Raw genomic sequence first — 15,452 nt, 5'->3', positions numbered from 1 at the left:
CCCAGGACTGGGAGGACTGTCCTTGGAGCTGTAAGCTGCCAGCCGCGAAACCGGGAGATGGGAGAGATGGGAGGACTGTCCTTAAAACTGTAAGCTGCCAGCTGCATAACTGCTATCTTTTCTGCTGACTAGTCAATGTAAAGGCCTGATTTTTTAGGTATAAAAACTCTGTGCTTTGTATGCTCTGGGTCATCTCCTGCTTTGAAGGGACAATCCCCATCGCGATCGGAATAAACTGCCTCTTGCTTTTACATCAAACCGCAGTCTGTGAGTCTCTTTGTGGAGGGAGCGGTACGGAGACCCTGCACCGGGAGTGCAGGTTTTGCATGTGGTGTGTTGGCTGGGAACTGGATGTGGCCCTTCCCCGAACTTCACCAGACCGGGCTCGGAGATCAGGCTGAAACAGGTCAGTCATTTTGTTTGTTTGATTTCAGGTTTCTGCAGATTCTATTTTGTTCTGGTTTTGTTCTGGTTAGGCGCCTGTCTGAACCGTCCTGGTTGTTTGATTAGGCCATTTCGATTGACGGATGCGTCAGATATCGAGTGGCAGGAAGCTGGGGGACGCTCCAGATTTCGTTGTTGGGAGGTTGGATCGGAGACGGGAGACCGGCCGGCCGGGGAGCCGTTCTGTTAGGGCACTGTGGTATCACTCGCAAGGGCGTCCTTGTCTGATTGCTTGCTTGGTTCTTTTTGTCTCTGTTCTTGTTGCCTTTCTGACTTTTCTGACGGACGGTTTCATTATGGGACAGACTGTGACTACACCCTTATCCCTCATCCTTGACCACTTCTCGGAAGTGAAATATAGGGCACATAACCTCTCAGTGGAAGTTAGAAAAGCGAAGTGGCGAGCCTTTTGTTCCTCGGAATGGCCTGCCTTTCAGGTTGGATGGCCACCGGAGGGCACCTTTCACCTTGACACGATTCTTGCTGTTAAGGCTAAGACCCTCCAAGCACAAGGGGACCATCCTGATCAGGTACCTTATGTCCTAACCTGGGAGGATATTGTTCGCCATCCACTCCCCTGGGTGTGTCCCTTTGTTCTCCCCACAGAGACTCCGTCGACAACTGTTTGTGCCATTAAGGAAGAGGAGAAAAAGAAAGTGCTCACTTCTCCAGAAGCAGACCTCCTCCTTTTTGACCTTCCGCCCCCTTATCCGCCAGCCATGGCCCCTACCCCTGCCAGTTCCCTGGCTGGTTCTCCTGCCAGACCTCCGACCGTTTTCCCTGTCAGTCTCCCGGAGGCTGTCAGTCCTCCCTCGGGGCCTAGGGTGGGGCTAGCATGCAGATTTCCTAGTCCCCTTACAGGTCCCTCAGCAGGAGCTGTCAGTCCCTCAGCGCTGCCGCTGCAGACACCATTGCCGCCACAGACACCGCCAGAGGTCCCGCTGCAATCACAAACTGACCCTCAGAATGAAGGGGGCCCAGCAGCTGCAACACGGAGCCGCAAAGCGATTCAGCTAGACTCAGTGGCTCTCCCCTTACGAGCCTATGGTTTCCCAGATGGGGATGGGAACCAACCTCTTCAGTACTGGCCTTTTTCCTCAGCTGATCTCTGCAATTGGAAGGCTCACAATCCCCCTTTTTCTGAGAACCCCCAAGCCTTGACTGACTTGTTTGAATCTGTCCTTTTCTCTCACCAGCCCACTTGGGATGATTGCCAACAGCTTTTACAGACTCCTGACTACCGAGGAGAGGGGACGAGTTCTTCTAGAAGCAAGAAAGAATGTCCCGGGGCGGATGGGAGGCCTACAGTTCTCCCCAATGAGATTAATAATGGGTTTCCCCTCTCTCATCCTGATTGGGATTACAATACACCAGAGGGTAGGCAGCACTTGAAGGTTTACCGCCAGACTCTAATGGCGGGTCTCCGTGGGGCTGCTCAAAGACCCACCAATTTGACTAAGGTAAGAAAAGTGGTCCAGGGGCCGGAGGAATCTCCTGCAGCCTACTTAGAATGGCTGATGGAAGCGTTCTGCCGGTTTACTCCCTATGACCCTGCTTCAGATGAGCACAAGGCAACAGTAGCTGTATCTTTCATAGATCAGTCAGCTAGGGATATTCGTAGGAAACTTCAGAAATTAGAAGGTCTGCAGGATAAGTCATTGAAGGATTTAGTGCAAGTAGCAGAGAAAGTCTTCTATAGTCGAGAAACAGAAGAAGAAAAAGAAGAGAGAAAACAAAAAAAAAAACAGGAGATAAGAGAGAGAGAGAGAGAGAGAGAGAGAGAGAGAGACAAGACAGGAGATAAGAGAGAGAGAGAGAGAGAGAGAGAGAGACAAGAGGCAGGATAAAAAATTGACTAAGATTCTGGCCACCGTAGTTCAGGAAAGTCATACTGAAAGGGAGAGAGTTCTTGGCAACCGTAAGGGCCCTTTGTCTAAGGACCAGTGTGCCTACTGCAAGGAAACAGGACACTGGAGAAGGGATTGCCCCAAAAGGAAGAAGAAGCAGCTAAATTCTCGAGCCACAGGGACCAGGGTCCTGACCTTGAACAATGACAGCGATTAGGGAGGACGGGGTTCGGTTCCCCTCCCCAAACCCAGGGTAACCCTCAAGGTGGAGGGGAAGCCAGTCCATTTTCTAGTGGATACTGGTGCTCAGCATTCAGTTCTTTTGCAAGGCTCAGGGGCTAAGAAAGGAAAAAAAATCATGGGTTCAAGGGGCCACTGGATGTAAGCAATATACATGGACTACCCGAAGAACAGTGGACCTCGGAGTGGGCCGGGTATCCCACTCGTTCTTAGTCATGCCTGACTGCCCATACCCATTGCTGGGATGGGATATCCTGACCAAAATAGGAGCCCACATCTATTTTAACCCAGAAGGCCCACAGGTTACAGATAAAAGAGGGGATCCTATTCACGTGTTTACAATTCATTTGGAAGATGGATACCGGCTATTTAAAAATTTAAAAGAGGGGAAAAAAGACATTGACTGGTGGGTAAAAAAATACCCTGAGGCCTGGGCTGAAACAGCCGGTTTAGGGAAAGCAAGAAAGCAACCACCAGTCCAGATAGAGCTAAAACCTCAGGCAGCCCCAGTTGCAGTGCGGCAGTATCCAATGTCTAAGGAAGCCCATGATGGGATTCGCCCTCATATACAGCGACTCCTTGACCTAGGGGTTTTGAAAAGATGTCAATCTACTTGGAATACTCCATTACTGCCGGTCCGGAAGCCTGGGAGCAACGATTATCGGCCTGTACAAGACCTGAGGGAAGTTAACAAACAGGTTGTGGACTTACATCCAACAGTCCCCAACCCGTATAACCTGCTGAGCTCCCTTCCCACTGACAGAGTCTGGTATACAGTTCTAGACCTTAAAGATGCATTCTTTTGTCTTCAACTTAGCCCTGCCAGCCAAGACATTTTCGCTTTTAAATGGAAAGATCCCGACTCCGGGGTCTCGGGCCAACTAACATGGACTCGACTTCCCCAGGGATTTAAGAATTCTCCTACCATATTTGATGAAGCCCTGCACCGAGACCTGGCACACTTCCGGGCCACAAATACTCAGGTAACTCTTCTCCAGTATGTGGATGACATCTTACTAGCTGCAGATTGTCAAAAAACCTGTCTCGAAGCCACCGGCCAACTGTTACAATAATTGGGCGAACTCGGCTATAGAGCATCAGCAAAGAAGGCCCAGATATGTCGGAAACAGGTCAGTTACCTGGGGTATATACTAAAGGAAGGAAAAAGATGGTTATCGGAGGCTAGAAAAGAGACTGTGTTTCATATTCTCCCTCCACAAACTACAAAACAACTGAGGGAATTTCTTGGTACAGCGGGGTTTTGCCGATTATGGATTCCTGGGTTCGCTGAAATGGCAGCCCTTCTGTATGCCCTTACAAAGGGCAATGACTCTTTTTCCTGGGGAAAGGATAAACAGGCTGCATTTGATAATATTAAACAGGCTTTAATGTCAGCTCCAGCCTTGGGACTTCCTGATGTCACTAAACCTTTTCATCTCTATGTGGCCGAGAACCAGGGGATGGCTAAAGGGGTGTTAACTCAAAAGATTGGACCCTGGAAGAGACCGGTAGCTTATCTATCCAAAAAGCTTGATCCAGTAGCAGCAGGATGGCCGACCTGCCTTCGGATAATAGCAGCAGTCGCCTCATTGGTAAAGGATGCTGACAAGCTGACCTTGGGACAAGATCTTACTGTTTATGCCCCTCATGCCCTTGAGAGTGTTGTCAGACAGCCACCTGATCTCTGGCTCACGAATGCTCACATGACTCATTATCAAACTTTGCTTTTAAATAATGACAGGATTACTTTTGCCCCAGCAACGGGGCTAAACCCTGCCACCCTGTTACCAGATCCAGAGATTCAGCCCCCAGAGCATGATTGCTTGCAGGTGTTGGCGGAAAAACAGGGATGGCAAAAGGACTTAGAAGACCAGCCTCTGCCGGATGCAGAGGTGACATATTACACAGATGGGAGTAGCTTTAAAAAAAAAAAAAAAAGCGGGAGCAGCAGTGGTGGATGGACACAAGGTAATATGGGCCCAAGCGCTGCCTGAAGGCACCTCTGCTCAACGGGCAGAACTAATTGCCTTAACTCAAGCATTAACTTTGGGGAAAGACAAAAAGATAAACATCTACACTGACAGCAGGTATGCCTTTGCTACGGCCCATGTGCATGGGGCCATCTACCAGCAGAGAGGCCTATTGACGTCAGCCGGTAAAAAAATTAAAAATAAAAATAAAATCTTGGCCTTGCTCAATGCCTTACTACTGCCCACCAAGATAAGCATAATTCACTACTGAGTTGCCAGAAAAGGAACAGCTAAAATACTCAGAGGATGACCTGGAGCAAATACAGAGAAAACAAGAGACATTCGACGCTAATGTGGGAGCATGAATTGACTCCAAAGGTAAGATCATTTTGCCACAGGAAGATGCTAAGAGACTAATAGCGCAAATGCATCAATGGGCTCATTTAGGGGCAAGGAAAGTGACTGAAATTGTTCTCCAATCTCCTTACCGAATACTAAACCTCACTGCTCTAACCGAAAAAGTGACTCAGACATGTATCCCTTGCCAAAAGGTAAACGTAGGGAGGAATTTCCAAAGCTCGGGAAAAAGGCTAAGGGAAACTAGACCTAAAATGCATTGGGAAGTGGACTTTATCGAGATCAAGCTGGCCAGGTATGGAAATAAATACCTTCTAGTCTTTGTAGATACCTTTTCAGGATGGGTGAAAGCTTTTCCCACCAAAAAAGACACTTCTCTGGTTGTAGCCAAGAAGATTTTAAAAGACATTTTTCCCCAGTTTGGTGTTCCAAAGGTAATCGGGTCAGACAATGGGCCAGCCTTCCTTGCTCAGGTAAGTCAGGAGGTGGCCAGATTTTTGGGGACTAATTGAAAATTACATTGTGCTTATAGACCCCGAAGTTCAGGACAGGTAAAAAAAACTGAATAAAACTCTAAAAGAGACCCTTACTAAATTGATCATGGAGACTGGCGGTGACTGGGTGGTACTCCTCCCTCTGGCTCTTTTTAGGGTCAGGAATACTCCTTCCTTGTTAAATCTTACGCCTTTTAAACTATTGTATGGAGTTCCAGCTCCCTTGACTCTCCTTGGAGACCCTCTTGACATAACTAGTGGTAACTCTGACTTGTTGTCCAGGTTAAAGGGACTGCAGCTTATTCAAAAAGAAATCTGGAGCAAGGTTGGCAGTGCATATGTGCCAGGATCCTTAGAGGTGCCACATCAGTTCCAAGTTGGAGACTTGGTTTATGTACGGCGACACCGTAGTCAGAATTTGGAACCCCGGTGAAAAGGTGCTTACTGAATCCTGATCACCACCACAACGGCTGTGAAGGTAGAAGGCATTGCTGCTTGGATCCACGCATCACACGTCAAACCCGCTCCAGAGGACTCCACTTCTGACTGAAAAATTCAGCCCAGTGACAATCCCTTAAAACTTAAGCTTGTTAAGAATGTTAGCCGTGGGTGATATCCACAAACTGCTGGTGCTTTTGGCTCTGTTAAGCACTTACAATACTTGCTCCAGTCCTCACCAGCCCAAACTTTTGACTTGGGAAGTAACTAATCAGAGACATATTATGATTTGGTCTGTTTCAAAGATAGCCCCACCCTTCACATGGTGGCCGGACTTGTACCCTGACCTTTGTAAAATGGCTCTAGGAGCACCTGCTAACTGGGATTTGCAAAGCTACCTAGACCCCAACGTGGTTCCTGGGGACCATAGACGTGGCTCTTTCAGTGAGAAAAGGGACTTAGATCCCTGGGGGGGGGGGCTGCGGGACCACCAACCACCGCAGTATGCTGCGAGTCCTAACCTTTTATGTATGTCCAGGACCCCACCAGCAACCTAAAATGGTAAACAAATGTGGGGGGAGAAATGACTTCTACTGCAAAAATTGGGGGTGTGAAACCACTGGCGATACTTACTGGAAGCCTACCTCCAGTTGGGATTACATTGTTGTTAAAGCTAATTACAGTCATGCCAAGCCCACAGACCGGGGACCAAACAATAGGTGGACTAATCAGCCAATATGTACCACCTGGTGCCCCCCCCTGCTAATCCGGTTCACAGATGCTGGAAAATGGATTTCAACTAACTAGGTGACGGGGTTCACTTGGGGCCTACAAATATATAAGAAAAGATATGATAATGGGTTACTTTTCACCATCAAATTAAAAATAACAGCCCCATCTGCTGAAGTAGGGCCAAATAAAGCTGGCCCTCACCTCGTTCCCCCAGTGAAATCGGACCCCCAGACTATGGCCCCACGTCCAGCAACCCCCTCACTGACTCCTAACTAAAAAATGGGTAAAGATTCTTCTTCCCCTAAGCCTCCTGGACCATACATTACTTCCCTAGCACAGGGGGCATTCCAGGCCCTAAATAACACCAACCCAAAGGTTACTGAGTCTTGTTGGTTATGCTTTGAAATTGCTCCCCCATATTATGAAGAAATTGCCTTTACAGATGAGATAAGTAACTCCCAAGAGGCAACAGCCTGCCGTTGGACGCAAAGGGAGGCCAGACTTTCCCTGTCTGCCATTTCAGGGCAAGGACTCTGTGTAGGTAAAGTCCCCCCCAGTCATCAGTTTTTATGCAACCAAACCTATGATGTTGCAGGTCTGTCTGGGTACCTCATACCACCAATCGATGTATGGTGGGCCTGTGCAACAGGAATTACTACTTGTGTCAGTACTCAGGTGCTTGTCAATTCATCTGACTACTGTGTCCTGGTCCAGGTAATCCCCCGAGTTACCTATCACCTGTATGAAGAGCCCTTTCAATACTGGGACTCTGTGGGGGAACCGCTGATACAAACAAAAAGAGACTTGGGAATTTCCCTAGCCATAATGCTTGGGATCAGGCTAGGAGCAACAGGGACAGCAGCTGGAGGGTCGGCTATAGCCCTCCGACATAGCGGGTTAAATGAGCTTAGAGCAGCTGTTGATGAGGACATAAAAAGATTAAAAAACACAATTAGACAGCTCAAAGATTCCTTACAGTCATTATCAGAGATGGTGTTACAGAACAGAAGGGGCTTAGATTTATTGTTTCTGAAACAAGGAGGTTTATGCGCTGCCCTAAAAGAAGAATGCTGTTTCTATGTCGACCATACTGGAGTTGTCACTGAGACCCTAGATAAGGTCAAAGAGGGCTTAGAAAAGAAAAAGCGAGAACAAGCCCAAAGCCTAGGATGGTTTAAAGGATGGTTTAATTCCTCTCCATGGATGACCACTTTAATCTCCACCTTGTTAGGCCCTTTGCTAATTCTTCTCCTGATTGTAACTCTAGGCCCCTGCATTCTTAACAAGCTACTCAACTTCATGAGAGAATGGATCAGTACCGTTCAGGTCCTTATGCTTTGACAGCAGCATCAGCAATTAGAGATGCAGGCTAAATCTAGCCTATAATTTTAGGGTTAAAATTATGCCAAAGAAAAAGGGGGGAATGAGAAATGGGACCATCCCAAACTAGAAAGAAAAACAACTGGACCTTGAATAAGAGCCAGCTAAGAAAGAAGAACAAGTCAGGCAATTAAGGGCTACTAAATCTTGAGCAGGGGCCAGACCAGATGACCTCAAAAGACTGGACGAGCTTGTTTTAAGATAAGGGACCTAGGACTGGGAGGACTGTTCTTGGAGCTGTAAGCTGCCAGCCGCGAAACCGAGAGATGGGAGAGATGGGAGAGATGGGAGAGATGGGAGAGATGGGAGAACTGTCCTTGGAGCTGTTAGCTGCCAGCCGCGAAACCGGGAGATAGGAAAGATGGGAGGACTGTCCTTAAAACTGTAAGCTGCCAGCTGCATAACTGCTATCTTTTCTGCTGACTAGTCAATGTAAAGGCCTTATTTTTTAGGTATAAAAACTCTGTGCTTTGTATGCTCGGGGTCGTCTCCTGCTTTGAAGAGACGACCCCCATCGCGATCGGAATAAACTGCCTCTTGCTTTTACATCAAACCGCAGTCTGTGAGTCTCTTTGGGGAGGGAGTGGTACGGAGACCCTACACCGGGAGTGCAGGTTTTACAATTTAAAGGATTATTAGCATTGTTCTCAAAAAAAAAAAACAAAAACAAAAACAAAAATAAAAAACAAAACACGAACACACACAAAACACACACACACACACACACACACACACACAAATCAATCTGGAACTCTACAAGATGGTGGCGACCACTGCGCACCATTTCTGAAAGGTAGAAAATCCAAAACACCAAAACTATTGAGTGGATGGGAGGCTGAAGCCAGAGCATCGACTTTGAGACTTATCAGGCTAGAAGGGACAACTTGTGAGCTGGGAAAGATTGGACCCAGCCTTCCGCCCCCCATGGATGTCTCCAGGGCCTGAGAGTGGCCAACTATCAACCGCCTGCACTTCAGCTGCACCTTCGCACTGCGGTAGCAGTGGGGAGCACATAACCCCAGATACGGGGCTCCTTATTACTCTAATAGCCAAATAGGGGACATAAATCTGAGAGTAGGGGCTAGAGAGATGGCTCAGTGGTTAAGAACACTTGTTGACCTTCCAGAGGAACTGGGTTCAATTCCCAGCATCCACAGGGCAATTCATCTGTAACCCTAACTCTAGGAGATCCACTGCCCTCTTCTGACCTCCATGGGCACCAATCACACTTATATACATACAAGCAAATACTCATACACATAAAAAAAATTAAAAAAAAATCTGAAAGTAGAAAACTGTGGACTCTCTGAGCTTACCACACCTGCGAGGGAGTGCTTCTGCAAGAGAGTGCATACAGAGTCCCAGATCAGGGTCCTTCTACACTTGCAGCCAGACATCAGATGCCTCCCACCAGCACCCTGACTGTGTGCAACATAGGGTTCCCTGGGACAGCGTTCTCAACACTGAAACCCCTGTTCTGTGGGTCTCCCATTGGAGTCCAGCCAAACATTTCCTGGAACCAAGATAGGGCAGCTCAAGCAGATCTGAGCACTTGGAGCACAATACCGAGACAGGCCTGTGGGCCACTGAGCCATTCAGGACACCTGAGCTTACCCACTGTGCCTGCAAACAGCAAACAGTGCCTGCACCACAGCCTGTGCTTGTGTTTCTTCTTTTCACTTCACCCTTCCAGGCAGGCACACCCCCCTACTGATATTCTGCACTTGCACTTTCTCCTCAGCTGCTCTGAAACAACAACACCCCCTCTCAACAGGTGGACCTCTTTCATCTTCCTGAAGAATATTCCAGACTCCAAAGACAGAGACCCAGTCTGTAGTACATGTGCCAGGAACAAACAGCAAAGAATACTGACCACCAGATGGCTACAGGCAGGTGTAAGAACAAAACCAACAAAAATTAGGACACTATGGCTTCACCAACAATGCCCAAAATCAATGGATATTTTAATTCATCAAAAACACATGAAAATTATTTTAAAGCTATGCTTATTGAGTTTTGAGAGGCACATAAAGATGAAACAAATAAAAAAAAATAGATGCCATCATGGAAAGACAGAAATCCACATTCAAACAGATAAAGCAAATGGTGAAAGACATGAACATAGAATTAGAATCAATAAAGAACCCACTTGGATACTGAGCTGCCAAGGGCTACATCTGGGCAGGGTTCTATGTTATATCCATGAATGGTCATTGGTTGGAATATCAGTCTCAGAAAAGACCCCTGTTCCAAATGGGTTTCCATAGTAAGAAAACAGGGACTGTCTCTGACATGAACCCAGTGGATGGCTCTTTGACTCCTGCCCTACCACGCCCCCCCTGAAGTGGGAGCAGCCTTGCCAGGCCACAAAGGAAGAAAATGCAGCCAGTACTGATGAGACCTGATGGGTCAGATGGAAAGGGAGGAGGATCTCTCCTATCAGTGGACTTGGAGAGGGGCATGGCAGGAGATGACAGAGGGAGGGTGGGATTGGGAGGGAATGAGAGAGGGGGCTATAGCTGGATATACAAAGTGAATAATCTGTAATTAATATAAAAATATAAATTAATTTAAAAAGAATCAATAAAGAAAACACAAAGAGAGAAAATCCTGGAGCTAGAGAATTTAGAGAAAAGATCAGGAACCACAAAGGTAAGCATCATCAAGTGACTACAAGAGATGGAAGAAAAAAATCTCAGGCACTGAAGATACAATTGCAAAAACTGATACATCTCTCTCAAAGAAAAAAATAAAATCAGAAAAGTTCCAAAACACAAAACATCCAAGAAATCAAGGAAGCCATGAAAAAAATGAAATCTAAGTATAATAAAAATAGACGAAAAAGAAGATTCTAGGCTACAAGGTCCAGAAAATATTTTCAAGGAAATCGTAGAAGAAAATCTTCCCAACTTAAAGAAAGAGATGTCCATAAACATACAAGAGGCCTACAGAACATCAAATAGACAAGAAAGACCAGAAAAGAAACTCCTCACATCACATGATAGTCAAAATACTAAATATACAGAGCAAAGAAAAAATATTAAAAGCAACAAGAGAAAAAGGCCAACTAACATACACAGGTACCTATCAGAATCATACCAGATTTCTCAAGAGAAACCATGAAAGCCAGAAGGGACTGCACAGATGCCACACAGGCTCTAAGAGAACACAGATGTCAAACGAGACTACTATAAACAGCAAAATTTACAATCAACATAGATGGAGAAAACAAACTATTTCATGACAAAATTAAACTTAAACAATATCTACATAGCAACCCAGCCCTATAGAAGATAATAGAAGGAAAACTCCAATCTAATGAAATCAACTACACCCAAGAAAACACAGTACATAGAAAACCTTACTTCAAAAATCAAAATAAAACAAGCACACAAACACTATCACCACCAACTCCACAATTAAAAGAACTAACATTCTTTACTTACTATTAATCATCAACATCAATGGACACAACTTTTCCAATAAAAAGACACAGATTAACAGAATGATTGTGGAAACAGGATCCAACATTCTGCTACATCCAAGAAATACATCTTTGCAACAATTAAAGGTACTTCATCAGAGTAGAGGGCTAGAAAATGTAAAATGTTTTTCAAGCAAAGGGACCCAGAAAACAAGCTGGGTTAGCTATCCTAATACCTAATAAAAAAGGCTCTCAACCAAAATTAATCAAAAAAAGATGAGGAGGGACACTTCATTCTCATCAAAAGAAAAATTCAACACAGAACATCACAATCCTGAATATCTATGCTCCAAATACAAGAACACCTGTATTTGTAAATAAAACATTATTAAAGCTCAAATCACACATCAATTCCAACACCATAATAGTGGAAGACTTCAAAACTTCACTCTTACCAAGGGACAGATCATATAGACAGTAGCTAAATAGGGAAATAATGACATTTATAGAGGTCCTAAATCAAATGTGACTAATAGATGTCTATAGAACCTTTCACCCAAACTCTACCTTCTTCTCAGCACCCAACAGATCCTTCTTCAAAATGACCATATAATCAGCCACAAGGCAAGCCTCAACAGATACAAGAAGACTGAAATAATCCCTGTATCCTATTATACCACCATCACCTATAACTAGACCTCAACAACAACAGAAATAACAAAAAGCCTACACATGCATGGAAACTAGACAACTGTCAACTCAATGACAGCTGGTTCAGGGAAAAAAGAAAGAAAGAAAGAAAGAAAGAAAGAAAGAAAGAAAGAAAGAAAGAAAGAAAGAAAGGAAGGAAGGAAGGAAGGAAGGAAGGAAGGAAGAAAGGAAGAAAGGAAGAAAGGAAGAAAGAAATTACAGCCTTCCTAAAATTCAGTGAAAAAGAAGGCACAACATACCCAAAATCCTGGGACATAATGAAAGCAGTACTAAGAGGAAAGTTCATAGCATTAAGTGTCTTCAGAAAGAAGTTTGAGACATCTGATACAAGCAACTTAGTGGCTCACCCGAAAGCCCCAGGGGTGGGTGTTGTAGGTGGTGTTTAATATTTACTGTTGGTTTATCTTTTAATAACGTTGCTGTTAATCCTAAACAGCTGTATACTCAGATCACCACACAGAGAGAAACTGGAATTTATTTAACCTAGAACACAATGCTGGGCAATAGTTACTCCCTCCTAAACCTCTAAGCCCTCATTGTTTTCTAACATTTAGATTTTACCCATTATACGTGCTTTTTGTGAAATCTTAGGTCCGGTTCATCTCTCCAGGGTTTTCCAAGACCTCCTCCCACTTGACTCTCCTCACTCTCCCTCTTCCTTTCTCCTCCCACTCATTTCCTGTCCTCTGGCTCTTCCCCTCTCCTTGCTCAACATTATGGCTAGTTGCTTTATTTTGGCCTATTTACACAAAGTTGAGACAGGATGCTTAGAATAAGTATCACAATTCAATATTCAGATTGAAACCAGAGAGTGAAGGGGAGAAATCAGCATTTGAATGAACAAGGGTAAGGTATATACATTTCAAAAGAATATTATACCAACAGGTGGGGGAGGGAAAACAAACATAACCAAGAGGAGTAGACAGTTGGAAATAATCAAACTCAGAGTAATGAAGAGTTAGTTCTTTGAGAAAATCAACAAGACAGACAAATCCTTAGCCAAACTAATGAAAATACAGAGAGAAACTATCCAAATCAGCAAAATCAGAAATGAAAAAAAGGACATAATGACAGATAATGAGAACATTCAAAGAATCATTAGGTCTTAACTTCAAAAGCCTATATGCCACAAAATTAGCATAAATCTAAATGAAATAGACAATTTTCCTGATAGATTTAATTTACCAAAGCTAAACCAAGATCAGGTAAATAGATTAAACAGTCCTATATCCCCCCAACAAAATAAAGCAGTCATCAAAACTCCCTTTGACAAAAAAAAGCCCATGGCCTGATGATTTCAGCTCAGAATTCTAATACTATTTAAACTATTCCACAAAATAGCAACATTACCAAACTCATTCTATGAGGCCATAGTAACTTTGATACCTAAACTACACAAAGACCCAACAAAAAGGGGGAATTCACACCTATCACTCTTATGAACATTGACATAAAAAAATAATCCATAAAATACTCGGAAAATAAAACCAAGAACATATTAAATATATCATCCACCATGACCAAGTAGGCTTCATCCCAAGCTTGCATGGGTGGTTCAATATACGGATATCCATCAATGTAATCTACCACATAGCAAAAAGAAGGAAAACAAAACAAAAAACAAAACATGATCATCTCCTTAGATGTCAAAAAAGCATTTGACAGAAATTCAACACCCATTCATATTTAAAGTTTTGGAGAGATCAGGGAGAGAAGGCACATACCTAAACATAGTAAAGGTAATATACAGCAAGCCTATAGCCAACATCAAACTAAACCGGGAGAAACTTAATTCAATCCCACTGAAATCAGGGACAAGGCAAGTCTGCCCACTCACTCCATGTCTTTTCAACGTAGTACTTGAAATAGTAGCTAAAGCAATAAGAAAACTAAAGGAGATCAAAGGAATATACATTGAAAAGGAAGAAGTCAAAGTATCAATATTTGTAGATCATATGATTGTATATGTGAGTGATCTCCAAAGTTCTACCAGAGTACTCCTTCAGCTGATAAACACCTTCAGCAAAGTGGCTGGATACAAAATTAACTCAAAAAAAAAAAAAATCAGTAGCCCTCCTGTATACAAAAGAAAAAAAGGGCTGAGAAAGATATTAGAGAAACAATACCCTTTACAGTAATGACAAAATTCATAACTTTGGTATGACACTAACCAAGTATGTGAAATACCTGTATAAAAAAATCTTCAAGTCTCTGAAGAAAGAATTTGAAGAAGTTATCAGAAGATAGTAAGATCTCCCATGCTCATGGCAGGGCAGGATTAACATAGTAAAAATACCCTTCTTATCAAAGCAATCTACAGATTCAATGCAATTCAGATCAAAATACCAACACAATTCTTTACATTATGTGAAAGAAAAATTCTCAACATCTTACAGAATAACTCAAAATCCAGTAAATCTAAAACAATCCTCTACAATAAAAGATCTTCTGGAGGTATTTCAGTCCCTGATTTCAAGGTGTATTACAGAGCAACAGTAATAAAAACTGCATGGTATTGGCATAGAAACAGACTGGTGGATCAATGGAACTTAACAAAAGACACAGAAATAAACCCACACACTTATGGACAAGTGAAATTTGACAAAGATGCCAAAACCATGCATTGGAAAAAAATAGCTCTTCAACAAATGGTGCTGGTCTAACTGTATGTCTACATGTAGAAAAATGCAAATAAATCCATACTTATCACCCTGTACAAAACTAAAGTCCAAGTTGATCAAAGACCTCAACATAAAACAAGACACACTAAAATAGTTAGAAGAAAAAGGGGGGAAGAGCCTTGACCTCGTTGGTACAGGAGACAACTTACTGTACAAGCACAAGCTCTAAGATCAACAATCAATAAATGGGACCTCATGACACTGAAAAGCTTTCTAAAGCAATGGACACTTTCATCAGAACAAAATGACAGTCTATGGACTGGGAAAGGATCTTCACCAACCCTATGTTTGACAGTGGGCTAATATCCAGAATATATAAAGAACTCAAGAAGTTAAATACCAAAAAAACCAAAGTAATCCAATTAAAAAATTTAGTGCAGAGCTAAAGAGGGAATTCTCAATAGAGGAATATCTAATGGCAGAGAAACACTTAAAGAAATTTGTTCAGAGTCCTTAGTCATCAGGTAGATACAAATTAAAACAATGCTGAGATTTCACCTTATACCCATCAGAATAGCTAAGATAAAAAACTCAAGTGACAATTCATGCTGGATAGTATATGGAGAAAGGGAAACCCTCCTCCATTAAGGATGGGAATGTAAACTTGTGCAACCACTTTGGAAATCAATCTGGTGTTTTCTCAGACAATTAGGAATAGTGCTACCTCAAGATCCAGCTATACCACTCCTAGGCATATAACCAGAAGATGCTCAAGTATACAGCAAGGACATTTG

General features: G+C 43.5%; 1 protein-coding gene across 1 annotated transcript; it reads left to right on the top strand.

Annotated features, from left to right (window-relative positions):
* Nucleotides 1-595: 595 nt before the first annotated feature.
* LOC132646366 (uncharacterized) lies at nt 596-5,638 on the top strand. The gene is given in 6 exon segments (XM_060364410.1): nt 596-1,230; nt 1,417-1,675; nt 1,677-1,723; nt 1,726-2,191; nt 2,256-2,619; nt 2,621-5,638. Coding segments are annotated over 6 exon segments (2,610 nt in total). The 5' UTR covers nt 596-740; the 3' UTR covers nt 3,605-5,638.
* Nucleotides 5,639-15,452: the final 9,814 nt, after the last annotated feature.

This window comes from Meriones unguiculatus, chromosome 11 (assembly GCF_030254825.1).
Source record: "Meriones unguiculatus strain TT.TT164.6M chromosome 11, Bangor_MerUng_6.1, whole genome shotgun sequence".
In the NCBI taxonomy this organism is placed as follows: Eukaryota; Metazoa; Chordata; class Mammalia; order Rodentia; family Muridae; genus Meriones; species Meriones unguiculatus.
This window is presented reverse-complemented; position numbering and strand designations above follow the sequence as displayed.